Here is a 26,709-nt window from a genome sequence, read left to right on the forward strand (position 1 = left end):
TAAGATTTGATGAATCTTAACACGTCAAATCAAAGACAAAGGAAATAGCTACCGTCCTAGCAAAATAATATTTATAATTATTTTTACTATATTTAAGTTACATGAGTATATTTTACTTCTCACTTTTTTAATTATAGAATAATTTGCAATTTAGTGATTCCGACTTCTCTATTCTCTACGGGGATTGGTTGGTGGTGTGGCCCCACTGCTCCATTTATCATATTCTAATTAGAGTGAATTAAAACACAATTACTTTTAGTTGGTCCTTGTGTACCTATTTGTGTGTATATAGAAATTGATTTTTCACTTTCCACCTTAGAATAAAAGAAACCGTGTTCCTCTCTCTTCTTCTTTTTTTTTTTTTTTTTTTAATTTACAATATTAAATAAAAAAATTTAAAAACCGCGTCACATGAAATTCGAACTCAAGATCTTTGGCCTTAAGCATTAACCCCTTACCGCTTGACCAGCATACGCACACTCTTCTCTCTTCTTTTGTTAAAAGGTGCAGTGGCTCGAAAAGAAATTGAAAACATATATAGTAAATACTCCTTCCGTTCTGCGAAGTTTGAGCAATTTTGTTGGCACGTATTTTAAGAAATTAATATTTTGTGTGTTAATTGTAGTATGTGAAAAAGTGAAAAGGTGAATAAAGGAAAAAACTTATGCTATATAAGTAAAGTGCTCAGGTTTCATGGGACAATCCAAAAAAAGAATACTGCTCAAGCTTTGCAGGATCGAGGGAGTATAATAATTAGTGCAATCGACCATATGAATATAATCTCGCATGTTCGTTCTAACAATTCAAACTCTACTCCTACTTCAAACGGTTCATAAATAAACTCTACTCATCATAACATTTATCATAAAAAGTACTCCATGCGTCCACCAAAAATAATCCTAAAAGGAGACGACACCGATTTTAATGAAAATGATTTAGTTTATTGTAAGTGGAGAACTGGTCCCACTTAAAAGATAATAATAATAATAATAAATCGTATTGTGAATGGAGAAATAGGCCCACCATGTGATAGACTGTTTCCAAAAGTAGAAAGAGACTAATTTTTGTGGACATCCCAAAATGAAAAAAAAAAAAAGAATTATTTTTTGTGGACACAGTGAGTATAATTAAGACCCATCAACCTGAACAAATATTCCCTTCGTCCCATTAGGCTTGTCCCATTTATTTTGGGCACGATTATTAAGGAGAGTATAATTAATGTAGTAAAAGTGTGTAAAGGTGAGATGCCATATTATTTATAATGTAAAATCATTATTAAATATAGAAACATAATAAGATCAATAAGACAATTAAAAAAAGAAAACATGACAAGATTAATGGATCAATGGGAGGAATAATTTCTTGATGCGAAAAATAAAGGCAATGAGAAAGAGCGAAGAATTTGTAGAGTCTAGCTAAAAACGCCACAATTTTATATTTTACTATATTCTATTTAATAGTAAAGGACACTTTTTAATTATAATTTGAACCATAAATCTTAAGATTTGGGCCTAGCTTTATTAAAGAAAATGCATGCAGTATAGGTAAGTTCTTTTTTATCTTTCAAAATCTTTTCTGCATGATTTTCATCTACAATGCTTTTCCACGTAAGCAGATTTCTTCTTCAATCGGCCAACCTAGCTACGAGTCGCGATTATTTGAAACTTCTTTTTGGATTCTTCTTTAGCTTCGTCTATTATTTAATACTTACAAGATAAAAAATTATAAAAATGAATCACTTTCAAACTTTAAAACAGCCTAAGAGTATTATTGATCAAGATATATAGCAATCGTGGCGTTAATTTATAGTATATGTTTCTCCAAATCTTTGTTTATATGTTGCAGAAGTATATATATATATATATATATAGATTTATCTCAGTTGGAATCAAATAAGTATATTTGAATTAATTAATCTAAATGAAAGGTGACAAGAATAACAATCATTACGCTAATGCTATAGGCAGGTTAATCTTAAAAAAATAAAAAGATCTGCAGCATCGCAACACGATTTACTTTGACACTAATTAATCTATATCTCCAGCCACTAATATTTTATTGTTATCAAATTGTGTTTATATTTTTACGTACGGAGTCTGATATACCTATATATAATATCCTTATTTATTTTAATTTTTAGAAAAACTCACTATAATTTTATTAGTTGCACAACTTCGTCACACACACACACACACACACACACACACATATATATATATATATATATATTCATTTATTAATCTAATGTAAGATAAGAAATCATTTTATATCTTTTTTTTCTCAAAGTTATTCTAATATTTATCTATTTCTAACACACGCCCGCAAAAACACGTAAACACACACACACACACATATTTCTACTAGTCCGTAGTTTTTTTTTGTAAAAAAATCTTACAATTTTTTTAAAAATTTGGTATTACCTAAAAAAGAAAAAATGCATTCACGCTCTAGCTATTTAGATTACTCGACCCCATACCTATTAATTGGAGAAGAATCGTCTCATGCACCAACATACTGCGCTTCATCATCTTTTACAAATTTTATTATATCTATTAATTATATCGGGGTTAAGTTTTTTTTTTCAAAAATAATTTACAAATTTAATTTATATTTATAGATTTTCTTTATTTACTTATTTATATATCTTTTAATAAAGTATATATATATATATATATATATATATATTCCAATGAGATCCCATATATACGGTGAGATCTTAATTTGATTTGTAAGTGTTGATTTAATGTATTTTATAACTGATATTTATTTGGCGGTGGAAAAATTTTACCTGGATTTGAATACTGAAGGGAGGAAAAATTGTACTAATTTTTTGAATATCATATCGTTATGCAACACTATATATTCTCTTATTCATTAGTCTCACGAAGATCACGAAAAATAGTTATCTCAATGGAACATACCCCCATATATATATATATATATATATATATATATATATATATATATATATTAAAAGGTGGGACAAATGAAATATTTATTAAGACTTGTGTCACCAATAATCATATAGACTCTTATAGGACGGATAGAGAAATATTTAATTTCATTACGTGCAGTGCATCGCACGTCCCGTTGTGCTTCTTTAGGTGAAATAATTCGACTTTTGTTGTGTGCGAGGCCTAAAAGGTTGGATTCCAAAGAGCTCCCCCATCCCTATATATAGCTCTCTCATTTCCTCTTCATTTTCATCTAGACCAAACACACACACAAATACAATTGTATCTCAAGATCTAGCTAGTTATAACATGGCTCATCAAGACAACCTCAAGAAGATCGCTCAAGAGTTCGTTATGATCGAGGAGATGTACAACCGGATGAGGCGAATGGAACGGCAGCCACACGATTCTGCGCAGAATTCATACCAAATCAGGAGAAATTTCCCTGCTGCTCCAAAGACTATTGACAGCAACCAGGCTGCCAAGCAATATGGAGGGGTGCTGCTCATGGAGACCAGAAGAAAATATCGCCTTTAGACTTCATGAGGTTGCAACTCATATATATCTATCTATGCTTTGTAGGTTTTTGTATGTGGAAACTAGCTATAATGTATTTGTGTTCATCATATGCATGATCAAAGTGCCTAAGGCTTTGTTCTTACCATAATTTAATTAGCAAGTTGTTGTTTTTTGTTGAATATGAATATGGTTTGTGTTTTGTAGGAAATATATCTTGCCATTCAATTAAGATCTATGATATTTCTCATATTTAATTAATTAACCTCCAAGAGTGTAGCTAGCTAGCTAGTGACTAATATCAAATTTTTGTTTACTTTCTTTAGAGAGTGAAATTTCGTAATTAGGAGAAATGTCACTTTACGACTTTCCTTTCAATCTTGAACATGCTACTTTTCCGGCGCCGAGTAGTTTTGTTGGCAATCGGAACTAATTAATTAATTATCCAATTAATACCTATATATAAAATCGATTTTCTTTTCAAATCTTGGACAATATTCCACTTTTCGGGTGCCGAATAGTGTTGTTGGCAATCAGATTTCCACATTACAATTATGTTTGAATAAAATAATGATGTGGAATAACAAATCACATGTCCAATTAATACCTATTAAATCGACTTTCTTATTAAATCTTGGACATGCCACTTTTTCAGTGCCGAATAGTTTTGTTTCGCAACCAGATTTATTTCTACATGAAAATTCTGTTCGAATAAAATAATAATGTGGAGTAGTTAATTAAAACTAAAAGAAAAGGTTTGGGAATTTGTTGATCAAATGTTGATATTTAATTATTCTGCATTTCTACATAAAAATTTTGTTGGAGTAATGGTTAATTAATTAGTTTTGGTCCGAAAACTAAAGTAAAAAGTTGATCGAAACCCCTTTTTAGAAGTTCGCTGCAAAATTCATTGATCAAATCTTGATCTTTTTTCTGCATTTAAAAAAAAAAAAAAAACCTTTGTCTACTGCAACTTTTTGCAGCAAAATTCATTGATCCTTTTTCTTCATCAAATCGCCAGCAACATGTGCCATTTATTTTCTTGGAGAACTGGAATTTCTTATGCGAATGAAATGAGATAAGAGATTCAGACATAAAATTACAGCTGTTTCAAATATGGATATTAGTAAAATATATTAATTGTACCTTAATTCTTTAATTTAAAGAAGAGAAATGCAATCTAGTAGCTTTAATTTCTTGATCACAATCAAGATATAATCTTTTCAACATCACACCAATTAATAGTGTGTAATTAGTGGGGTGATGACTCTCAAGTCTCAACTATGCTTAATTTAAATCTGATTCTTATCACTAAGAAAAGATTATAACATATTTTATAACTACTAGCAGACAGTGTATGAGATTGCGATTGAATAAGATTAATATTAATTTTGTAATTTTGCTAGCTAGATTCATCAAAAGATACTAGAATTTCTATGTATACAAATTTTCTAGCACACGTGTTGGGTTTTGATCCTGTAAATAATGAAGCTAAAAATAGTACTCCCTCCGTCTCACTGTAAGTGAGACATTTTTTTTTGGCACGAGAATTAAGAAAGATGTATTTTGTGTGTAGGTGAAAAAGTGTTTAAAAGAGAAAAAATTTACCCAAAAAGGAAAGAGTCTCACATACAGTAGGACGCCTAAAATAGAAAGACTAAAATAGAAAGAGTCTCAGATACAGTAGGACGGAGGGAGTAGATCATGATCAACAAATTGAACAATTTCTCGATTTGTTAAAGCCCATTTGGGAAGAGAGTTTGAAATTGAATTCTTTTTAATTGCACAATATTATCTTTGTGCAAGTTGGAGAAGTCCCATATCTTTCGATTCTGATCCTCGACCTTCTAGAGAATGATTGGATGATGACCGACTAGTTAAGGAATGTTCGATACGCCGCCTCTTAAGTAAGATGGGCCGAATTATGTAAGAAGCTGGCTAACTTGGGTCGGCCCAAAATCGGGTCACTTTGGAGGAATAGGTCCGACCAAATATTGAACATTTTTCTCAAGTTTCTTGAAACATATTTTTTAAAAAAAGAATAGCCTGAAATTGACGGATCGCTTCGAATAAATAAAAAATGAGGATTATGATAAAAAATTTGTATCCTCAAAAATATTATTTTGATTAATCCAAATCAAAAACAACCTGTTAATCCTAAAACCGTTTAAATTGTCTCGATTAACTAGTTTTTTTTTATTACTCTCTTCGTCCAGCGAAGCTTGATCAATATTCTTTTTCAAGTTGTTCCATGTAACTTGATCACTTTCTTTATATGAATTTTTTTTTTCATTTATTCATATTTTCACCTATCACATTCAACACACTAAATACTAGCTCCTTAAAACTCGTGCCGAAAAAAAGGTGATCAACCTTCGTGAGACGGAGGGAGTATTATTTAATTGTCAGACTTCATTAATTTACTTTTAAATTTAAGAATTAGGTTTTGATGCTGGTAGAGTGTGTTTTGACTTTCACCGATGCTTAATAAAAAAAATATTCTAGCATTAAAATTAAAGAAAAATAAGTTAAAATATGCGTCTAATTAATAATTATCTCTCACGAAGATTTAATTAGTTACTCCTTATTTAAGTTGGTGTTAAAATAATACTTATTTTTATATTCAATTACACGAAAATCTATGAGAGAGGTATTGCAAATCACATTTTCGTATATGTTTCTTGTACGCAACAAATACATAAGTTAAGTACATTCGAGTAGTGGACTTTATACATATTATTATACATCAAGTCAAGCATAGTAAGTGTATAATAGTAATTAGTAAGTGCACCATGTTATACATATGTATCAAGTAGAGTACAGTAAGTGTACATTATAGTAATTTCAAGAAAATGAGAAATGAATTTAAATGATATAATAAAAAATAAAATCGCACGTACGTATGTACTATATATTTCATAAAATAAAATATCGTATGTACGACATGGAGTTGCTCTAAATTAAGGCTCACATTAATTTTGTGAGAGGGATAAAGTAAGCTGACCTCGAAATTTTTGTATGGACTCTAAACAAGAAGCACAGTGTGCTAGAAAACAACAACTAAAAGCAGTTTTCCTCTCAAACTTTTGCATCATTTTTAGGCTTTTTGGCTCATGTTTGATGCCACAATGCATCATCAAAATGGCTTTTGTGGCACTCAATAACTCTCTTTCTTATGCCATTAATTGGTGTTTGTTTTTATTTTATGAATAAACTATATATGCTGAGAGAAATATATTACAACATAATACAGATAAAGAGTATTATCAGCAAATGTAGTATTTTGTAAATTAAAAAATCATAGAAATTATATCTGTAAATAGGTTAAGTTATTGCAGAGTTTTGGTTTCGAAAACATGATAGAATGTTTCGTGTCAAATTTGAAAATTTTTAAACTTTTGAGGTGATATGATTAGTAAAGTAATTAAAAAATTAATTCGAAGAATCTCAAGAACTAGATTTTATCATGAAAACCCAAAAAGTTAATAATCTGAAAATGCATTCCAGAAGAACACCGAATTTAAGTCTTTTACCTTGATGATTTTTTTTTTTTTTTTTGGTCAGTAAAGTAAAATTTATTGAAAGGCAAAAATAAGGCACCAGAGATGCCAATCAAAACAAGAAAGAAAGATTGAATCCCTTTGAACACCACAAGGTGAAAGGAATTCCCAACTCCAAAACTTTGTAGACTTCATTCCAACTCCAAAGTCTACCCTGAAATCGACTCTCGTTTTACCTTGATGAATTATTTTTCATGTCATTATACTTGTCTAATTTATAATAGTAAAACTTCAACAAAAGTAAATAAGAAAGTCTAGAGCAAAGTTTAATTTATAATATTATTAAAATTATATATAAGACCACCAAAAGGAGCTTTTTTTAAAAAAAACTTTAATTCGATCGGTTGATTCAATCAATACATGATTCAACAAAACACAAAAAAGAAAAAATCGAAACTAGATTCCAAGAAAACTTTTTTACTTTAGGCCTTCCTAGTACCAACTTGCAACGATTAATAAAATAAAAATAAAAATTCCCAAATGCACGGCCGATATCAGGCAAGGTCCCACCATTCACCTAAGATCCAACCATCAAATCTGGCCTGCCCGATCTCCGCCGTCCGATCACAAACGTACAAAAACAAATTGCAATATGATATTAATAAATGTCGTTTACTCATTAATATTAGTTGTAACCGTAGGCAACCCAGCCCTGAACCCTCTATAAATCTAGATAATTCATTCCCCCTCTCCCATTATATATCATCTCTCTCTCTCTTGCTCTCTCCATATATGTATAAGCATTTGTGTCTCTCTCTTTGTTGCTGAAGGAAGTTCACATGAAAAGATGTGTGGTGGTTCAATAATTTCAGATGAGCCCATCATCAAGAAAAGAGGCAAATTAAGTCCACAGGAACTCTGGGCTCAGCTTGATACCATTTCTGAGTTTTGGGGCTTCGATTCTTCAAATGATGTCCCAAATCAACCCAAACACTCTTCTATCAAGAAAGGTTACAACTTTTAATCCTCTTTAATTAATTTCTTTCTACATATTTATAAATGCGTTTCTCATAGATGTTATATTCACCACATTTTGGGGAAATATTTTTGTAGTTTCTTCGTGTAGAGAACAATATTGAGTGAAAAATTGTGTGACTTAACAAACGTAGCCTAGCTCGTATTAATCTTTTTTAAAATTTCTTTAGCAAAAACCAGTTTTGAATGTGCAACTTTTGTTATGTTATTATTATTTTCAATCTCGTCAACTTGTGCTAACTAATTATATCATGCGCAATTAATGTAAACCTTCATAACCATTAAATGCTGAATATTAGTCGGTGGTGCTCTCATGTACAAAAAAAAACATTTTTCTATATATTACAGACACATTAATTTGTTAATTAAATTGAACCAATAAAATAAGTACTGTATATATTGGTAGGTGAATCCAAGGAGAAAAGCCAAATTGGTAAGAGAAAATTACTACGACTTTATACCGGCTACGTGCCCGTTATAATTAAAATTTAAAGACATATTATAATTATATACGAAGCTTTTTACCGTTAAACTATTTCTATTTTCTTTGAGTTGGGATAAGAGAGAGAATGTACTTAAAGATTGAATTCGAGACCTCCTTTAATTATTCAAAAGAAAAAAAGTTTATTATTTGGATGTTTTTGAATAAATTTTAGCATAATCAATAGCATCATTTAAGATTTTGAAAGCTTCAATTTCACTAATAGCTTATTTTTTTTAAAAAAATTGTTTATATAGAGAAGTATAAAAAGATTGAGAAAGGCAATGAGAAGCCTAGAAAGAGCAAGTACAGAGGCATAAGGCAAAGGCCATGGGGAAAATGGGCAGCAGAAATCCGTGACCCGAACAAGGGCGTGAGAGTGTGGCTCGGAACCTTTAACACGCCGGAGGAGGCCGCCCGAGCCTACGACGGGGCGGCCAGGCGCATCCGCGGTGACAAGGCCAAGCTCAACTTTCCCAACCATCATCAGCCGCGAACGCCACCGGAGCAACCACCGCCCAAGCGGCTATGCGTTACCCCGAAGCCGCCGGTTGAGCCGAGCCCGGATATGGCCTACAGCTTCGAGAGTCTAGAGGAATATTATCCTACACATTCTCAGGCGATCAAGGATGGATTATCAAGCTTGGAGAGTTTCTTAGGATTGGAACCGACTCAGGAGCCTCAGACCCCCGAGTTGGCCCGATTTGGATTGGATGAGCCGGTTGGCTCCGTTGATCTATGGTTCATGGATGAATTTGTTTCACTAGGGCAAAACAATAGTGTGTTCTTCTAGAAAGATCCAAAGTAATAAACAACATGTGAGTGTGAAATATGTTGTGTTTGTGCAATGCTTGCGTGGGATTTGACACTTTTATGCTTGCTTGAATGTACAAATTAAACCTTTTTAATTATTATGTAAGTCTTATATGTTTGTGCTTCATAATAGTTTGATTTAACAATAATTTATTATGATTCAAATTATTATGAGGCAAATTGGATTTATGATATTTTTGTCACGAGATCTTTCACTTCACTACCATTACCAATCGTGAATATTTAAATGAATTTCATTAGTTTCGACAAACAATTTTATATATTAACATCAAACATTTTATATATCTGGAGAATCTAGGGAACCACCTTAATATCTTAAAATACAGCATGATGACGGTTGATAAAAGACAAAATGTGTACTTAATAATTCGAATAATGTTAACACAGTCATGCAATGTACAGTCAAATTAATATTAATGTTTATAATATAGGAAGTATAAAAAAATAATTAAAATGGTGCAAATCCTATATAGCAGATAGATGTACCATACCCTTAATTAATGGTAGGCTCCAATTATTCACAATGTCGATGTGCACATATTTCGTTTCGATTAATTGTACAAACTAACTTAAAGCAACGTGACAAGCACTTCTCTATTTGAATTTTATAAATAACAACGCTCGACATCATCACTATTTATATGTTACTTATACCGATATATCCGAATTTAAACTCAAATCGAATTTGGTCTTGTAAATATCAAATTTTGTACTTAAGGTAGCACTTCCTGTATTCCTTGTCCCTCAAACATCTTTCTTTCTTTTTATTTTGGTCCATCTTCAAAATATTTTCCTCACATATTTTTAGAAACAATTTCAAAAACAATTACTCTTACAATCTTCATTTTTTGTGAAACACATTTTCTGATTCATCAAATACACAACTAACTTTTATTAAAATTTGTATCACCCTCCCTTAAGAAAATGTTCGGGAGATGAAAGGAATATTAGTTTTTTCTCTAATACTTACATTTTTATATAGAATAGTATCTTTAGTAGCAATTGAATTTTGAGTAAATTATAATTATGCCACTATTTATTTATTTTGAACTTGGACCCCAACAATGCATCGTCTTACAAGCTATATACTTTTCTATATAAGGTAGTACCAAGTGGTAAAAAAAAAAAAACTTTTAAGCACGTAATATACATTTTTAGCCTCTAAATTGTCTGATAATTTTCCTGTGAAAACTCGTTTGAAATAAAAAACCAAATATAATACAACACATTGTATCTAAATCTCGAGTTAGAGTACGTGTCAAATATACAAAGAACTACTAGAAGTTTATGGTTAAATCATACATATTAGCTTCTACAAGAAGCAGCACTGCTTATTTGAAGAGACAATTATGCCTACGCAAAACAACAAAATTTCAAGGAAAAAAACTTCCAATCATAACAAAAAAATTATTCCAATCTCACTTTTAGACTTTTTGGTGGGGGCAAAATAAAATTCACATCTTTGTAAGGATAGTGACACCAGCAAGCATAGAAATGCACTCGATACATGCACCAACGGAACAACTTGGCAATAAATAAGAGAGCATATATCAACACAAAATTTGAAAAAAGATACCAAGAATTCCTGCATAGTGTTACATGAGATAAGAATAAGCACAGATGCACAGAAAATTCTAAGTTTCCTCATTTCCACAACTTGGACCTTCGACTTCATCAATCACATCCAATATGATATGCAACGAACCCAACAACATTTTAACGAGAAATTCGAATAAAATTACCAGATTTCAAAGCTGATACCAAATTTTGCCTTCTTCACCTGTCAAAATAGTCCAATCTGCCACAGCCAACTTCAACACCTTTCTGGAAAATGGTAGCATGATTTATTCATATACCAAAAACAGGGCTATTACTCTAAGCCTCAAATTTTATACAAGAGTTATCTCCTAAGCTGCTAAAACTGAGTAATGGTGAAAAAAGACAACAGATATATTGACAGTTACATCATCCGTTCAAAGTTTCAGGAAAGCAGATGTATGTTCTTTACTAAATCAAGTATGAGTCATATGCAGGGCTTAACAAATTCAACAATCACTAAAATATGAAGATGGTAATGGGCACTCTTTTTCATAGAAGAGTAGCACAAGATAAAGGACAATTGTCACACTATCATAATTTATAAAGGAAAAATGCTTAATAAATGAATAAATGGTCCTGATGTACGTAAGGGATGGGGGAAGACAAATAGGGATTAATAATTCCTAGTTGACAAACCTTGCTACAACATGGAATTATTAATATTAGAATAAACTAAGGTGACAAATAAAGGGAAGATACATGAACCTTGAGATGGTGCATCAAATGAAAAATCTAAGTGGGGCCAAATATAGGTCCAACCATATGCAAGCAAGATCCAATATGCCAAACTTCTTCCGGAAATTTAATGTCACTAATCAAAAGATATTCCCAAATGCTGGAAGCTTAATCTGCATAATTATTTCCTAAGACAGCGGGTCATCAATCAAAATTATTTCTAACTATGGAGAAAACTAGTTATAAAATATCAAATACTTCATATTCCTATCAATCAACTAATCTGATCATCTCCAGTAGCTACTGAAGACATGGTTAGGAATTCCTTCAATACCACATAGTTCAAGCATTTTTTTTCTTGCCCCTCCAAAACTCAACGTTGTGCAACCCATTTCCATGAATGCGCATTCATGTTTATAGTCAACAAGGACTAAACCAGTCATCAAAATTATCATTAAAATTGATGACGTTTTTCCATTTCTACAGCAAGTTCTATCACGAAGTGTCAACTCACTAAAAAATAATACTATGTAAATCCAGACTATAAGATATTTGACCACTAATCACAACTAATGCAAACAAATAAAGTAGCAAAAACAGACGAGTGACGAAAAGGATAGCATACTCTTCTTCTTGGCAAAAGTCAAGTCAGTCATGTGATAGGAAGAATAGTTTCTTCTGACTCATCTTTCTCAAAATGTGTATAGTCATTTACTAGCCTAGTTAGTCTACAAACAATATCAATAGACACCATCTTACAGAAGATCAACAAATCATAAAGAAATTAATCAAATCATGGAGTTGGCTAACAATCCACAAAAAAGCCTTAAGCCTGAAGATAGAACTCGATGAATCTCCCAGTACACAAATGACAAAGGAATTCAAACCACATACAGTATCATTGTATCAAGGCGCACGTGACATACATGAAATACACCATGAAAAAATAATGTAAACAGATATCAAGACTTCCAGTCTAATCTGTGAGCAATTGCCAGTAGCATAATACTGTGTCGTTAATTGATGTATAACTCTACCAGTAAATAATCCATCCTCTTTAAACTTCAACTGCAGCTAGATACCAAATATACATACCGCAGCATTTGCGAGGACATGCAATATCCAGGGAGAGGACTACAAATGATAACATTTTGTCACAAAATCTAACGACATCTTTACCACAATTTACAAATAATCCCAAGAATCTGTAACACCAACTAAATTCTCAAGCTTTATTCATTCCCACCAAATTATAGTTCCATTTAAAAAATTCAGTTGTAGCTAGATCAACAAATAGAATATCCTCAATCCTACAATGGGAATCACCTATTCATGAATCCTAAACTAATCAGCAGCCCACGTCCAAGCAAAACTCAGTAGAAAGAAATCATCACCACTAAGTTCAACAACAAACTTGAATCTTTTCAAAATTATAGTATGATCTAACTTCTAAGCACTGAGCCAGTTCCTAAAAATGCTATATTCAAACAATAAAGTCGAGCTCATCCAGAATGGCTCCATTTAGTGGATTCATTTCCCACAAAAGTCTCCAACAGGTCAGTTGATAATCTTATTAATCCAAATAAACTGACAGTACAATATCTAAATCAATGTACGAATTGCATATATAGCAAATTATGATTCAGCAACCGTTCACGATAGATGAATATATATACACCATTATTTACATCAATTACCAAGCTAACGGAAACTAAACCACCTAAACTTATGTAATGCAATGCAGATCCATCTCAATCATCTAGCAGACCGGAGTCAATCGCATTGGTATCTTTTCCTGATCACCAAACCCATCGGCAACAAACTTCACCACCTTCTTCAATGCGAAATGCAAGCAATTCGACATCGCGATCCAACACAAAACCTCGTAAACAACATCAAACGCCGGATCATGTATCGAATTATTCGAAAAATCTTCCCAGTTAGCCCCTCCATAGCCACCAAAATTCCACCCCTTGCCCCCACCACCACCTCTCCCAAAATATCCATCACCACCATTATTGAAATTCCCTCCGTCACCGCCAAAAACAAAATATACATCCCCGTCGCTGAAATCACCGCCATCATCAGTGGCGATTTTCCGCTTCACGCGACGGGATCTCCGGAGCCGCCGCCTCGTCAGCGTTCGCGTGGGCGGCGGAGAAGCAGCCGATATATGGAACGGCGGCGCCGATTGCGATGCTTGATCCGGTGACGTGTCGGGGAGGGAAAGAACGTTGTACGGGCGATTGAGGAGATTCGAAAAGCCTAGTGACTGCGTCGAGTGGGCGATCGATGATATCGCGTCGGAAAGTACGGCGATCTCCATTAATTTCACGGTCAATTTGAGAATTAGGGTTAGGGGTTGGGGAGGTTTGGGGGAAACAATAGGAGATTTTTCTTGAAGACGACGAAAGAGAAGGAAGCTTGAAATTGTGGAAGGAAATATTTTGTTCTTATTCAAATTTTCCCGGTAAAATGGGCCAATTACCTACCAATTTGGGCTAAATCATAGGAGATGGTCTCGAGGTTTGGGCCCACTTTTTTGTTTGGAAAAAACAGCGAAATAGTCATACACTCATATTTTAAATAATTATAACATTTTCATTATTTTTGATCAATTTATATATTGAGTAACAACGTGAAATTCCTGATAATTCTACTCAATTTTCAAGTATTGAAAAAGTGTATTCGGCGATAGATTTGCATTTTTCATAGTTAGGGATATAATTGGTCAAAACTTAAAAAAAAAAGGAGTGATAATTTGAGATATATTTGGCTATTTAGCTTTTTCTATCTATATAAGTTTATTTTGGGTACAAAAATGTTCATAAGAATCTAGAGCTGTTACTTTTTGTGCACATTGCTAAACTTACGTTCACACGCCTTAGAGCATCCACAATGGTGGGTGCGATGGCCGGATCGAACCCGGCCTATCGCACCCACCACCATTGCCGCTCCCGGGTGCGATGGAGGGGAGGCGTGCGTTCGCACTCGACGAATGTGGGAGCGAAGGAGGGGGCGTGTAAACACGCGCCCCTTTCCGAAATTTAAAAAAAAAAATTAATTTTAACGGTCAAATGACCGTTGCCTTCAACGGTCTTCGGCCTATTTTTTTTGTTTTTTTTTTTCTTTTTCACCTATATATATCCCCTTCAATCACAAACACAATTCATCCAACAATTCTCTTCAACTCCTAAAAAATGTCTTCATCCACCAATTCTTCCAACAATAATTCTTCCTCAAATTCGAAAATTGGTTGAGCATATATGGGCACGCTTTGGTCCGGTTGACCCGTAGTTCGACGGCTTTAAATTATTCGAAAATTGGATGTTTTAAATATTTGTTGTTTTTTTTTTTAATTTTATTTGTAATGTTTGGATTTTTAATTGAATGAATTTTATGTTGTTAAAATTGAAGTTGTTTAATTTAAATTGAAAAATGAATAAAAGTAAAGAGAAAATGAAATTAAAATCTATTGCACCCGGGTGGGTGCAATACCATTGTGGGAGTGGGTGCAATAGAAGTGGGACCCATGGTATTGCACCCACTATGGGTGCAAGCATTGTGGATGCTCTTATGACCGGCAAGCCACGCAAGTTTTGTTTGTTTGTTTGTTTTTTTTTTTTTAAAGTAAGCCACGCAAAATTGATAAATCATAATTAAAAAAATAAGTGACAAGTTCAAACCTATAGAACTATAAACTATTAGGGAAATACGAAATTTGAGATCTTTAGCCCTTTATTGCAGTGACCCTGTATTTGAAGAACTTGCTGATACATGTAAACTAATGTCAAAAAATGGGAAGTTTTTCTTTCATTTTCGTAATTGAACAGTCGGCTCGAAAAGTTTAACAATGTTTGAATTTGTTTGGTTTAGTATCAATTTTTTTTTTTTTTAGTATCAATTTTATAAAGACAAAATAGTAAATTCATTAATTTTTTAACTGAAAGGCCATAGTAAAAAAAAAAGGAGATATGGCCAATGAGGTCTAACTCAAGTAGCAAAGCTGAGGCATCCAAAAACTCTCATTTGTGAGAGGTCTTTGGTTCAATCTCGTCTACATGCGGATAATTTTCTCATCTTTATGTGATGTAGAAGTCCTATCTGCGTGTGAATTGCTTATTTGATTATATAATAGATACCTCTTGTAATTCCAAAGAAAAAAATAATGAATAAATAAACTTCATCTCTTTAGTAAAATAATTAATGCAAAAAAAAAGATTAATAAATATATTAAATATAAGGACTTAAACCAAGTAGTAATTAGTTATTTATTTTTTACAGTCATAGATAACCAGAGGCCCAATAAGTTTAGGTCCCATCTTTAAAATTAAACATGGCCCAACCCTTTTCTTCGTTTCTCTCTCTCTCCCTCTCCCTCTCTCTCTCTCTCGCGCGCGCTGTCTGTAATTGAAAAATAGATATAGAATTTGTTTTTTAAAGAGATTTTGGTTTTTGAGATCATTTCTGTGTTCAGCTTTTGTAGAAGCGATTGAACATGGCTACATCTACAATTAGTGCAGGTGTATTGGTTAGTTTACAAGAATTGAACCCGTCTTCACCAAATTTCAAGCAAGGAGCCTCATTTAGGGTTACTGGAAAGTGAGTATTCAGTCAAGCTTACTTTCTGTTAATTTATTTGTTCGTTGATTGGGTGTGATTTGATCACCTTTTCGAATGATCTGATTCTATTTTATTTTGATGGTAATTGTTTATATGGAGGTTCTGGATTTGGAATCATAAAAATGTCTTTCTAAGTAAAAGATGCTTTCTTGATTGGTAAATTGAAGGAATTTGAGATTTATAAAATTCTTTTCCGCTGCACTTTTCAATGCGATTATTTCTGAGCATTTTATCCAACACCTCCCTACATGTGAAAAACTTTGTTGCAAAACCCAGTTTTGAAGAGCTTATTTAGTTACTGTCTTTGGTATTCCAGAATTGAAGACAGTTGGAACTGTCTGGTAATTTCTTTGCCATATTTTGATCTATAGTTTTTCAGGGAAAGAGTGAAATAATACATTGTTTTAATAGTATTTAGGTTAATCAGCTTGCATCAAGAACTTCCACTGTGTGAGTCTGACTGCGATAACATCCAAGGTGTGTTGGCGCCATTGCCGAAGTGAAATTATTTGGATAAGTCTAGCTAGCTTCTATCTTGTGTAAGTTAAAATTGAATTTTTGTATGATTCAATCTTGAATGAAAACGTCTTGTATTTCACTTAGGACTTTCTTGTTATACCTGTTGTTGTTCGTTTTTTAGGATATGAGAGTATGATTAGACGGTAGTAGCTGTTATTGTTGATGGAGATGCTAGTTTAAGTCTAGCTAGCTTTCTATCTTGTGAAAATTAGAATTGAATATTTGTATGATTCGGTCATGAATGAAGAGGTCATGGATTCTGCTGAGGGCTTCCTTGGTATATGTTTTGCAGTTCATGTAGCCATATATCTATCTGTTTGAGCAAATTGCATACATAATCATGTTAAAAAAATTCGGAAAGATAATATCTTTCTTTGTCATTTATAGGATACAAAAGTATGATTTGGAGACGGCAGTGGCTGTAATTGTCGATGGAGATGCTAGCTTAAAGGTCGACACACAGTTCCTGAAACTCAATCTGCGCCCAGGCTCTCTCTACCAGTTCATTGGGGAACTGCAGATTGAACCAAATAATGAGGTAAGGCGACTTATTTTCCATTTACACGAAAACTTTCTTAGCTTACGAGTCTATGACCATCCACTTGTACTCTGTTGTGAAATTGAGGATTTATACATTGGTGGATATGAAGGCAGCAATACGTTTGCTGCTTGATCGTATAGATTTACTATATGGCTTCTTCTTCTCAGGCAATTTTGGAGGCTCGAGTTGGAAGAAATGTTGATGGACTGGACACTAACCTCTACCATCAGACAGTGCAGCTCCTGAGGCAGTTTCAAGCCGAACAAGCAAACAGTCGAACATCTTAAAGCACAATAATAACTGCCATCAAGCAAGATATGTAGTCATCTAGGAATGTTGGTGCCATGGAAATGGATTCTTCACCGCTGAGAACCTTTTGAGCGCGATTCTTGGTAAGCCTATGGTTCGGATTTACTACTACATGCGTCTTAGTTTGTTCTCTCTCTGGTGTTGATGCATCACGACAACGTTAGAAAATGACTCGTGTAGAGGTGAGAAAAGGAATGGTCTTGAGAAGAAGGGTCTCTTCCAACTGTGCTTATATAGGATCTCATGATTCATGAAATTCTTACATGATTTTTGGTTTTATGGTTGGTTGTTTTTTTTTTTTTTTTTTTTTTTTTTTGATGAAATTACATTATAAATGTTTGGTTTTATGGTTGGTTGTTGTTCTATGATATTGTGTCCCTTCCTATTATTTGTTACGAGATCTTTTTTTTATTTTTCCAACGGGTTGTTTCGATATTACCAACAACTCTAGTTATGTGACATTATAAATATACACGTGACATGTATTCATGTATTTGCAATGGCAATCGAAACATGATAAGAGTTTTAGGGTTCAAACTTTATTTTCTCTTTTCTTAAATGAATAATTTAAGAAAAAAAATACCTACTTTACATATATGGTTCAAAAGTCCAATCAATGACTAGTATCGTAAATAAATTGAACACTTTGTATGGAACCGATTAAAATTGTGAATTCTCACAGAAAGCTTAATTTTTCTTGATATAAAACCTAAAGAGATATACATAAAAACTCTCCACTTGCAAATTAATATGGTTTAATTAATACAGCTATAGATCCCTTTTAGACCCACTGACATTGTTAAAATTAATTAATCCACCATTAGTCACTAAGAAAATCTAACACAAAAAATGAACACCTTTCTTAAATTCTATGGTCCATCATTAATGACAAGACGACTTCAAATCTTTGCTTTGTGCATGGATTAGGTACCATGACGTCACTGTTCATTAGAAACAATAACCCTATATAATGATAATTAATGTGCATTTCTTAGTGTGATTAATCACGATTAATTTAAGTATAACCACCCAACTAATTGTATACTCTACTAAGAAAAAGTCGTAACATCTGTTTGTTTGCTTGTTAGCTTCTATGGTGTCAAGACAAACTTTTATATACTAAATTATTGTTTTTTCTTGTGATAAGATTAACAACTGCAAAACGCATAATTTATTACCGACTTTTCATTGCGAGCCACCAAATTTATTTATTTTATTACCGCCGTATTATAATATTCATCATACAGGTGCTATCATTTGATAAATAATTTTGTATGAGTCTCTAATGATGTGTTTGTACAAATGCTTGGCCATAATTAACTTGGTATCTTAATCTATTCCCCCCTTCAATCCTTACCTGCAGTTTTACATTATTTTAATCACTGTAATTATTAATTTTTAATTAGTCAATTATCAACCAGGCGAATTTAATAAATTTCTATGTCGATCTAGCCTAGTTACACCATATAAACACATTACTTTATGAGTCTTCAATAGTTTTCTCACATCTATTGACACAGCATTATTGAGAAAATTCATAGATACGATCAAAATAATATTCTTCTTGTTATTGATGTTATAATCTCGTCGGCAGTCGCATTAAATTTTATTTTTGACCATCACTTATCATTGATCAAACATAATGGATGCATATACATATATAGCTCAAATGAATGCATACATGTATGATTTTAATTATTATAAATTAGTCGACATAATTTTTATAAAATATAAATGATTAATTAATTAAATATGATTTGATATTTCCTTTTCTTTTCGTTTTGTGAGGTGTTGTTCATCTCTTTTCCAATTCGGCTAAAATAGAGATGGTGAAAGATTCAATTTTTATGCCTCCGTTTCAAGAAAGAAATTTAAATATATTACCGTGATATCATCATATGGCAAATGAAATGGTGAAGTTGGAATATCATATTATATATACTTGTACTAAAAAAAAAAAGAAAAAACATCATATTGTGCATATGTATATAATACAAAAAAATTATCTGAATTATATTTATTTATTTTCGGATAATTAAATTAATCAGTCGACGCCGAGCTTGGATTTGTGGGGTTTAACGTGCGCATGCATATAACCATGTATATGTTTTTATATACTCGCACACAAGACTTAATGAACTTTATTTAAGCCTTCTGAATTATCAACTCTCCTCACCAAGTTGTACGAACCAATATCCAACAAAAGAAGTCGAAAAGGTAATTCTAATATTGTTTTTCTATCTCATTTGTGAATGAAAACTTGCTTCTTTAATCTGTCATAAAATATATAATTATATTTTGCTTCAAATATTTGTTATGACAAATGGATCTCAAGATTTTTCATAGGATTCAAGAATTTTGAATATTGCAAGAATTGAGCCTGCCATGAATGCTTTCAATCCCTGCAGATTCCTTTTGCTTAAAGATTCAATTTTTATATGTGTGTTTGTGTGTGTGTGAGAGCGAGAGAGAGAGAGAGAGAGAGAGAGAGAGAGAGCCCAAATATATGTGTTGTACTCATATTTCAAGTAATGAAATTTTCAGATTGAAGCTGTTTTGGTGCTAAAAAGATGGTGCAGCTATCCAACATATTCAACACACTATCAAAAAACATATCAAATAAAACTGCAAAGAAGAGCAGGCTTAGCACTGGAGGGGAGGCTGCAGTTGTTCTAGCAAAGGAAGCAAAGAGGAATGAGCTGCTGCTAACCTCTTCTGGTTTCATCAATGGCAGAAACAACGAAACCTTAGCTTCTAGCCACACGAAACGAGGCAAAAAGGGACTCAATCAGGATTGCTTCCTTGTGTGGGAGGTTGGAAAATGATCAATCAACACATTTAATATAATTAGTACTATAAAAAAAATTCCGAAATTCCTTGAAATGGATTTGATTTTCTGATTAGTACTAATGTGTGTTTTTAGGAGTTTGGATGCCAAGAAGACATGGATTTCTGTGGAGTTTTTGATGGACATGGAGCATGGGGCCATTTTGTGTCGAAAACTGTTAGGGAGCTGTTGCCATCGTTGTTGCTCTGTAGTTGGCAAGAGGCCGTTGAGCTCAATGCATGCGATTTGGATTGCAGCTTGGAATCAAAGAAGAAACAGATCCAGTTTGATGTGTGGGAGCAATCTTTCTATAAGGCTTGTGCTGCAGTTGATCAAGAACTCGAGCAGTGTCCTGCTATCGACTCTTTTTACAGTGGATGCACTTCCTTGGCACTTGTTAGACAGGTAACCGCGATTTCCCATCAATATTAGGGAGATATTGATCCATTGTTTGGCTGTGTTTAGGCCTTTTTCATAGAGTAATGTTAAGTAGATTATTATCATGAAAGTTACAATCTTGGCTTCACAATTGGGTTATTAGAAGATATTGATCTTTGTCACATTTAGATTTTCTTGAAATTCAATGCCAATTAGCAAGTTTGTTGTGCATATGCATTTCTTTTGCAAGATTATCATGAAATAGTATTGGTTTTCATGGTTGAAAATGTATGGATTTGTGGTTACTGGATGATATAGATGGTTCTAGAAAATCAGTGATAATTAGCAAATTTCTCCAAACCTAAGGAAAATGTGATCTAAGGCTATTGCTGTTGGCCTTCTTTTGTAGGGTGATCTCATGATAGTTGCAAATGTGGGCGACTCACGGGCCGTGCTAGCAACTACTTCAGACGAAGGGAATTTGGTCGCGACTCAGCTTACAACTGACCACAAACCAAATTTACCATGTTTGCCCTCAATCTCTACCTCTTACCTCAACAATGATGCAATTTCAAGGTTTTGATGTGTGTGTTCATGGCCACAGATGAGCGCAAACGAATAGAGAAGTCAGGAGGGACGACTTACTCCTGCCCGGATGAGCCAGGTGTGCATAGGGTCTGGCTGCCAAATGGGCAGGCGGTCAGAGGCCCGGGCTTGGCTGTGTCGAGAGCATTTGGTGACTACTACATCAAAGACTTTGGCCTAATCTCTGAGCCACAGATAACACAAAGGAGCATAAGCAGCATGGATCAGTTTGCTATATTGGCAACAGATGGGGTATGTATATAGATGCTATTAGTAATCGTTCCATGCTCCAAATCATATGATATTTGCACGTTTGAGACTTAAGATTTAGACGTTTACATTGGCAAAGATCAATGTTCTTGAACAATGCCTTTGAGTTCAAGAATTGGCTTTCTGTTGCTGATAAATGGATGTTACTATCAATGTCATGCAATATTTTGAATCTATGGCTTTTTCTCATTTAAAACGTTTGGAATTTAGACGTCTGCATCAACAAAGATCGATGTTCTTGAAATAAATGGATCGATTGCTTCAATCCTATGTTAAGTAGGGACATGGAATTTGGACATTAACTTTAGAAATGATCAATGTTCTTGAACAACGCTGCAAATTCAAGATTTTGAGATATATTGATCAATTGCTTCTGTTTTATGTTACTAATAATTATGAGGGCATGGTCTAGATCTATGACATTGATCATTGGAAAATGAAATTTGGACTTCTACATTAAAAACATCAATGTTTTTCCTTGTTACTAGTAGATTGATAAATTTGTTTTGCATACTATGTTTTTGTGATTAGGTGTGGGATGTGATTTCCAATGAAGAAGCAGTGGAGATTGTTGCTTCTTCAAAAAGGGATGAATCTGCAAAAAGGCTGGTTGAATATGCAGCTTGTGCATGGAAACGCAGGGGAAGATGTGCTGTAATGGATGACATTTCAGCTGTCTGTCTCTTCTTTCATCGTTCCGATCAAGCAGACGACGACGTGAAGGCGAACAACGGGCGAATGTACTAGATAGCCGTGTAGCGATTGCAGATTTCTCTCGATCATGTGTACATATATGTCTTGAGATCAAGGACACTCGTTGATCTAACATGTAGCTAATGAAAGAGTTATTTGTGCAGGCGAAATATCTATATGGGCATGTGTCACATATCTAATAGATTTTGTTTAATCGGATGAGGGTAGTTAGTGAAAATGAAATAATATTTGGACTTTTTCCCTTCAACCCTACTTACCAAACCTCACATGATAGATGGTGTGAGTAGTTTTCCTCTCAAATCATGTTGATTGTTATGAAACCATAATCCTTACAAATACAAATTATTGATGGATTTCAAATGCGACATCTTTGAACGCAACATCTCTCAGTTACGAATTGCTCGACGCAACCAACTAGGTCAGTACTTAGTAATATCAACAATCTAAAAAAAATTATCATACAGAAAAATGTTGAATATATCCTATTGAATTTTGATGGTTGAATAAAATGTAAAAAATCAGCTATATGCTCACTCTCGTCTGGGATTATATACTGGAAAACTGGAATATATCACATTTTCTACACCCAATCAATCAATATATCCTTCATTTTTCATCTATTCATGAAACATAACCAGAATCCAACTCCTCTTCTAGCTGTTTAATCAATAGTTCCATCATTTTCTTGTACATAGGCATATAATGATCATTTATCATAGTCCTCGACAATCGGAGCTTACTGTACAATTCCCTCTGCGTCTCGTACATCCCGACTTTCTCCTCGGCAACGACGTCGTGCTCTTGACTGCTCGACTCCGCGGAGGGCGTACAGATGATGTGCATGATCCGCCCCGGAGGGTAGAAATGGATATTGTCGGAGACATCAGAAGCCGAAATGGCTGCATGGCTTTCGACTGCACTAGAGAATGCCTTCTCCTCTTCAGCTATTTCCTCTGCCACAACCTCTTCTTCTTCTTCTTCTTCCTGTATCTCAGCATGGATCTCGCTCTCCTGCCTCTGGAGCTCCTTCTCCAGCTCGTACCACAGTTCACCTTCCGTGATCTCCTCAATGGTAGGCGCGTCAACAACTTTCTCCTCCTCTTCATCAGTCTCGTCGGGCCCAGTGGTCCCATTGTCGCTTGAGGAACAATATTCCGCCTTTGTCATGTCAGAAGTGCTGCTTATTATCACTTCAGATATAACAGTTTCGGATGTTGTCTCGGCTATAAGAGGAGCCTCGGGCAGATCATCCGCTTTAGCATCCGAGTGAGACGAGACAGCACGTCGCCTGGGTCCCATACATGCCCATAATGATATCGAAGAACGGGTCTTAACAACTGCCTCGGCTACAACTTGTGCACGCTTCATCACAACCTATAATAATGAGTCAAATGGCAGATTTCTTAACAAATTTTCTTTTTCTTGTCATTTTATGAATGAGGCAAGGGTTCAAGATTTTGCAGCAGACCTTTGTGCCACTTGAGACTGGTCGTAAAAGAGCACCAGCGCCAACAACTCTTGCTCTGGCATTTGATATTGAAGGCAGTCGAGACCCAAGAGCAGTGGCAGACCGATAGATGACATTCAAGACTCTATTGCGCTCAACTTGGTCACGAAGATCATTTAACCAAGATGAAGCAGTCACCTGACAAAGAAAGGACGGGGAATTCTTAAAGCAAAGGACCAAATGAAATAGAGGTAAAATGAGACAATAATATGTTCATATTTCCTCGGGTAAAGATGATAATCAGTAGCACCTCTGAACGAAGATCATCAACAGACGCGGCTGAAAATGTGGGCACCAGATCAGAACCGTTTACTATTGTGGTAATGAAGTGTTTTCCCGACTCTGCCAGCTCCCACGTCATGCAGGCAGCTGAAAGAAAGACAATGTGCAAATAAGGAATTGTATATAACATGATCAATCTATTAATAAAGACCCCGAGCAAATGAGACAAGTAAACAAGTACATGCCTGGAGCAAAGGTAAAACAAGTAGTTGCTGAAAATTCTTTTTGTTCCCGGAGAATGTATGTTAACAATGCAGCTGTACCACCACCAAGTGAATGACCAACAATCTGAAATCAAGTAAAGACTTTGTAGAACACAGAGAAAATGCACACTTGAACACAGACTACTGCACGAGAGAGAGAGAGAGAGAGAGAGAGAGAGAGAGTGTTCCTACCTTGACCTCATAGTCAGGATTTTGATCAACAGCCTTGAGCAAAGTAGGAGTACTCAGCTTTGCTATCCATCGAGCTGCAGCAACCATTCCACAATGCGCATATCCCAAAACCAGATTGCTCACACCACCATCATCCAAAACTGAATGGTGAAAAGGGACCACTGCACCTGTTGCTGCAGTCAACGTATCTTTAATGCTGTGAGTACCCCGAATAAGGAGAAGGAAGCACTTTGAGTTTTCATCACGTAAAATTGTGAAGGCAGGTTTCAGAATCTGCAACGAGAAAAACACATCAAAGGTTTGAACTTGTCTGACATACAGACACATCAACAGATGAAGTGATATCACATACCCCTGCTTTGGGCTTCTGAAGAAGGACATTTGCTTCGGTGAATCCAGCAGATTCCAAAAACACTGGAAATGGCTTCTTTGAGAAAAGCATACAAAGAGTTAGCAATCTTAAGTAGTAATACAACTGATCAATAATATCGACACCCTTCAGCTGCACAGCATTTTCGCCTGCATACACACTTGCAACCTGCAAATTACCCTGCCAGATCACCCAATATATCAATAACTGCCAAAAGAAAATCTTGATAATGAAAGATCCTCAAAATTTCCGACTAGTAAAGTTCGATTAATTTTGCTTTACACACCATGAAATCAATACCACATATCTCAAGAGAAAGTTATAATCGCCAAAAAGAACTGAATTTGCAACATTAATAAGATCAATGCATAACAAATCAAACACCTTTCTAGGTCATTACTGCAAAAACAACGTCATTCAAAAAAATTAGCAACGCTAAATTGATTATGCACAGCTTTTCGCAAACATCTATATCACACATAGTTTGGCATATTATCTAGAACATAGCAGTTTAAAATAACTAAGTTCAGCAAAACCGGAACTTAATATCAATAATCGAGCTGAAAGCCTTCGATTTTCACAAATTTCAACCAACAAATATTCACCATTTACACACGAGCACTCACCTGCCTCCGAATAAGATAGTTAATCCCGAAAGCCAAGTCAGCGATCGGCCATTTCCCCAACGTCTCGGCGTACGTGAACCTCAAAGTCTCCGACAGCGTATAAATCGTCTCCAGCCAAGTCGCCGGCGCTTGAGCCGGCCGCCGCGACAGCCGTCTCTTCACCGATCTGCTCTTCGATTTCGAGCAATCGCCGCCGGATGAATCCTCCCCTTCCGCCGCCGACGCAATACGCCGGCTCACCACGTAGTACAGCAGCACCACCGCCCCCGCCGCTGTCGCCATTGTCGTGGCTGCCATCGGAGCTCCGCTCCGACCAAATCAACAATAAAAGAACTTCTTTCCCCTAAATCACGCGTTTTATACAAAACATGTAAATCAAAGGGAGCTACTATTACAGAGATTCGGAAGTTATGCTAGAATTCCATTTGCATAATCTGTTGATTGATTATTTTTATTAATTTCTAATTGTTTTGTGCAGAGTGAGAAGGATTGGGAAAAAGGGGGGTTCAACAGTCACTCGCTGAAGCTTTAACGCAACTGCGTAATGACGTAATTAGCCTTTCATGAAACTTTAATTATTTTTAGCGTGTTTTTGATTTGACCCCGCATAATAAAGCTTAATATTTAATTGCATTCAATTGCAGCGTGAAATGAAATAAATAAAACTCTACAAAAAAAAAATAAAAATAAAAAATCTTCATTTTGCATTTCATAAAATATATTGGGGTTTTATAGGGAGTTTAGAGAAGATGATTTTAGTGTAAGAATTAAGAATTTACTTACAACCAAACTTCCTCCTTTCCTCGTTTCATTGATGCATTAGAAATTAAACAAACGTATGTACATATTTAATAATTCATGTGTTATTTACTTTAATTTTCATACGTATCATTTCGCATTTAATTGTCTCTTAATAACTTCATAATTTACGTTAAATAATTTGGATGATAATAAATGGTGAACTTCTTACACATAATGACACGACCTTACATCTAAATAAAACAAAACTTACATAGTATTAAAAAAACATTATTTGGTGGATGGCAATATTGAGGGCAGAAGTGTGATTTGAGGGTAAGTGCGGTTTGCATTGGGTAAAGGGAGGCAAAGTGCGTACGTTAAGCGGGATGTGGTGGTGGAGTTATCCGCTGCGGATGGGTCCTATCCGA

The 26,709-nt window shown here is 34.4% G+C and overlaps 5 protein-coding genes across 6 annotated transcripts; 3 read left to right on the forward strand and 2 right to left on the reverse strand.

The window, feature by feature from the left end:
* Positions 1 to 7,657: 7,657 nt before the first annotated feature.
* LOC130991892 (ethylene-responsive transcription factor RAP2-3-like) lies at positions 7,658 to 9,426 on the forward strand. Its single transcript, XM_057916341.1, has 2 exons — positions 7,658 to 7,980; positions 8,744 to 9,426. Exons 1-2 carry the CDS (start codon positions 7,818 to 7,820, stop codon positions 9,277 to 9,279), a joined length of 699 nt encoding a protein of 232 aa, XP_057772324.1. The 5' UTR covers positions 7,658 to 7,817; the 3' UTR covers positions 9,280 to 9,426.
* Positions 9,427 to 13,197: 3,771 nt separating this feature from the next.
* On the reverse strand, positions 13,198 to 14,062 carry LOC130991901 (uncharacterized). The gene has a single exon (XM_057916354.1). The coding sequence runs from the start codon at positions 13,918 to 13,920 to the stop codon at positions 13,354 to 13,356; it is 567 nt and encodes a 188-aa protein (XP_057772337.1). The 5' UTR covers positions 13,921 to 14,062; the 3' UTR covers positions 13,198 to 13,353.
* Positions 14,063 to 15,932: 1,870 nt separating this feature from the next.
* On the forward strand, positions 15,933 to 17,974 carry LOC130991928 (CST complex subunit TEN1). The gene is made up of 3 exons (XM_057916385.1): positions 15,933 to 16,196; positions 17,124 to 17,274; positions 17,445 to 17,974. Exons 1-3 carry the CDS (start codon positions 16,093 to 16,095, stop codon positions 17,562 to 17,564), a joined length of 375 nt encoding a protein of 124 aa, XP_057772368.1. The 5' UTR covers positions 15,933 to 16,092; the 3' UTR covers positions 17,565 to 17,974.
* Positions 17,975 to 19,488: 1,514 nt separating this feature from the next.
* LOC130991864 (probable protein phosphatase 2C 34) lies at positions 19,489 to 22,607 on the forward strand. 2 transcript variants are annotated; one of them, XM_057916284.1, is made up of 6 exons: positions 19,489 to 19,803; positions 20,131 to 20,399; positions 20,510 to 20,818; positions 21,201 to 21,318; positions 21,396 to 21,628; positions 22,178 to 22,607. In XM_057916284.1, the coding sequence occupies exons 2-6, from the start codon at positions 20,157 to 20,159 to the stop codon at positions 22,391 to 22,393; spliced, it is 1,119 nt and encodes a 372-aa protein (XP_057772267.1). In that variant the 5' UTR covers positions 19,489 to 19,803; positions 20,131 to 20,156; the 3' UTR covers positions 22,394 to 22,607. The 2 variants fall into 2 exon arrangements, with proteins under 2 accessions (XP_057772267.1, XP_057772266.1); XM_057916283.1 differs by lacking the exon at positions 19,489 to 19,803 and having other exon boundaries at positions 19,817 to 20,399.
* A 212-nt stretch (positions 22,608 to 22,819) lies between these two features.
* LOC130991791 (uncharacterized) lies at positions 22,820 to 26,094 on the reverse strand. The gene is made up of 7 exons (XM_057916192.1): positions 25,541 to 26,094; positions 24,897 to 25,094; positions 24,545 to 24,817; positions 24,335 to 24,437; positions 24,118 to 24,236; positions 23,829 to 24,005; positions 22,820 to 23,734 (listed from the first exon to the last, which is right to left on the reverse strand). Exons 1-7 carry the CDS (start codon positions 25,835 to 25,837, stop codon positions 22,982 to 22,984), a joined length of 1,920 nt encoding a protein of 639 aa, XP_057772175.1. The 5' UTR covers positions 25,838 to 26,094; the 3' UTR covers positions 22,820 to 22,981.
* Positions 26,095 to 26,709: the final 615 nt, after the last annotated feature.

Source organism: Salvia miltiorrhiza, chromosome 7 (genome assembly GCF_028751815.1).
Source record: "Salvia miltiorrhiza cultivar Shanhuang (shh) chromosome 7, IMPLAD_Smil_shh, whole genome shotgun sequence".
Taxonomy (NCBI): Eukaryota; Viridiplantae; Streptophyta; class Magnoliopsida; order Lamiales; family Lamiaceae; genus Salvia; species Salvia miltiorrhiza.

Coding starts and splice junctions, on each gene's coding strand:
- LOC130991892 (XM_057916341.1), top strand. CDS start 7,818: ATGTGTGGTGGTTCAATAATTTCAGATGAGCCCATCATCAAGAAAAGA. Junction 7,981..8,743: donor ACACTCTTCTATCAAGAAAG/GTTACAACTTTT, acceptor TTGTTTATATAG/AGAAGTATAAAAAGATTGAG.
- LOC130991928 (XM_057916385.1), top strand. CDS start 16,093: ATGGCTACATCTACAATTAGTGCAGGTGTATTGGTTAGTTTACAAGAA. Junction 16,197..17,123: donor TCATTTAGGGTTACTGGAAA/GTGAGTATTCAG, acceptor TGTCATTTATAG/GATACAAAAGTATGATTTGG. Junction 17,275..17,444: donor AGATTGAACCAAATAATGAG/GTAAGGCGACTT, acceptor TCTTCTTCTCAG/GCAATTTTGGAGGCTCGAGT.
- LOC130991864 (XM_057916284.1), top strand. CDS start 20,157: ATGGTGCAGCTATCCAACATATTCAACACACTATCAAAAAACATATCA. Junction 20,400..20,509: donor ATTGCTTCCTTGTGTGGGAG/GTTGGAAAATGA, acceptor GTGTGTTTTTAG/GAGTTTGGATGCCAAGAAGA. Junction 21,319..21,395: donor CCACAAACCAAATTTACCAT/GTTTGCCCTCAA, acceptor TCATGGCCACAG/ATGAGCGCAAACGAATAGAG.
- LOC130991901 (XM_057916354.1), bottom strand. CDS start 13,920: ATGGAGATCGCCGTACTTTCCGACGCGATATCATCGATCGCCCACTCG.
- LOC130991791 (XM_057916192.1), bottom strand. CDS start 25,837: ATGGCAGCCACGACAATGGCGACAGCGGCGGGGGCGGTGGTGCTGCTG. Junction 24,438..24,544: donor ATCCTGACTATGAGGTCAAG/GTAGGAACACTC, acceptor ACTTGATTTCAG/ATTGTTGGTCATTCACTTGG. Junction 24,006..24,117: donor TTGATGATCTTCGTTCAGAG/GTGCTACTGATT, acceptor TTTCTTTGTCAG/GTGACTGCTTCATCTTGGTT.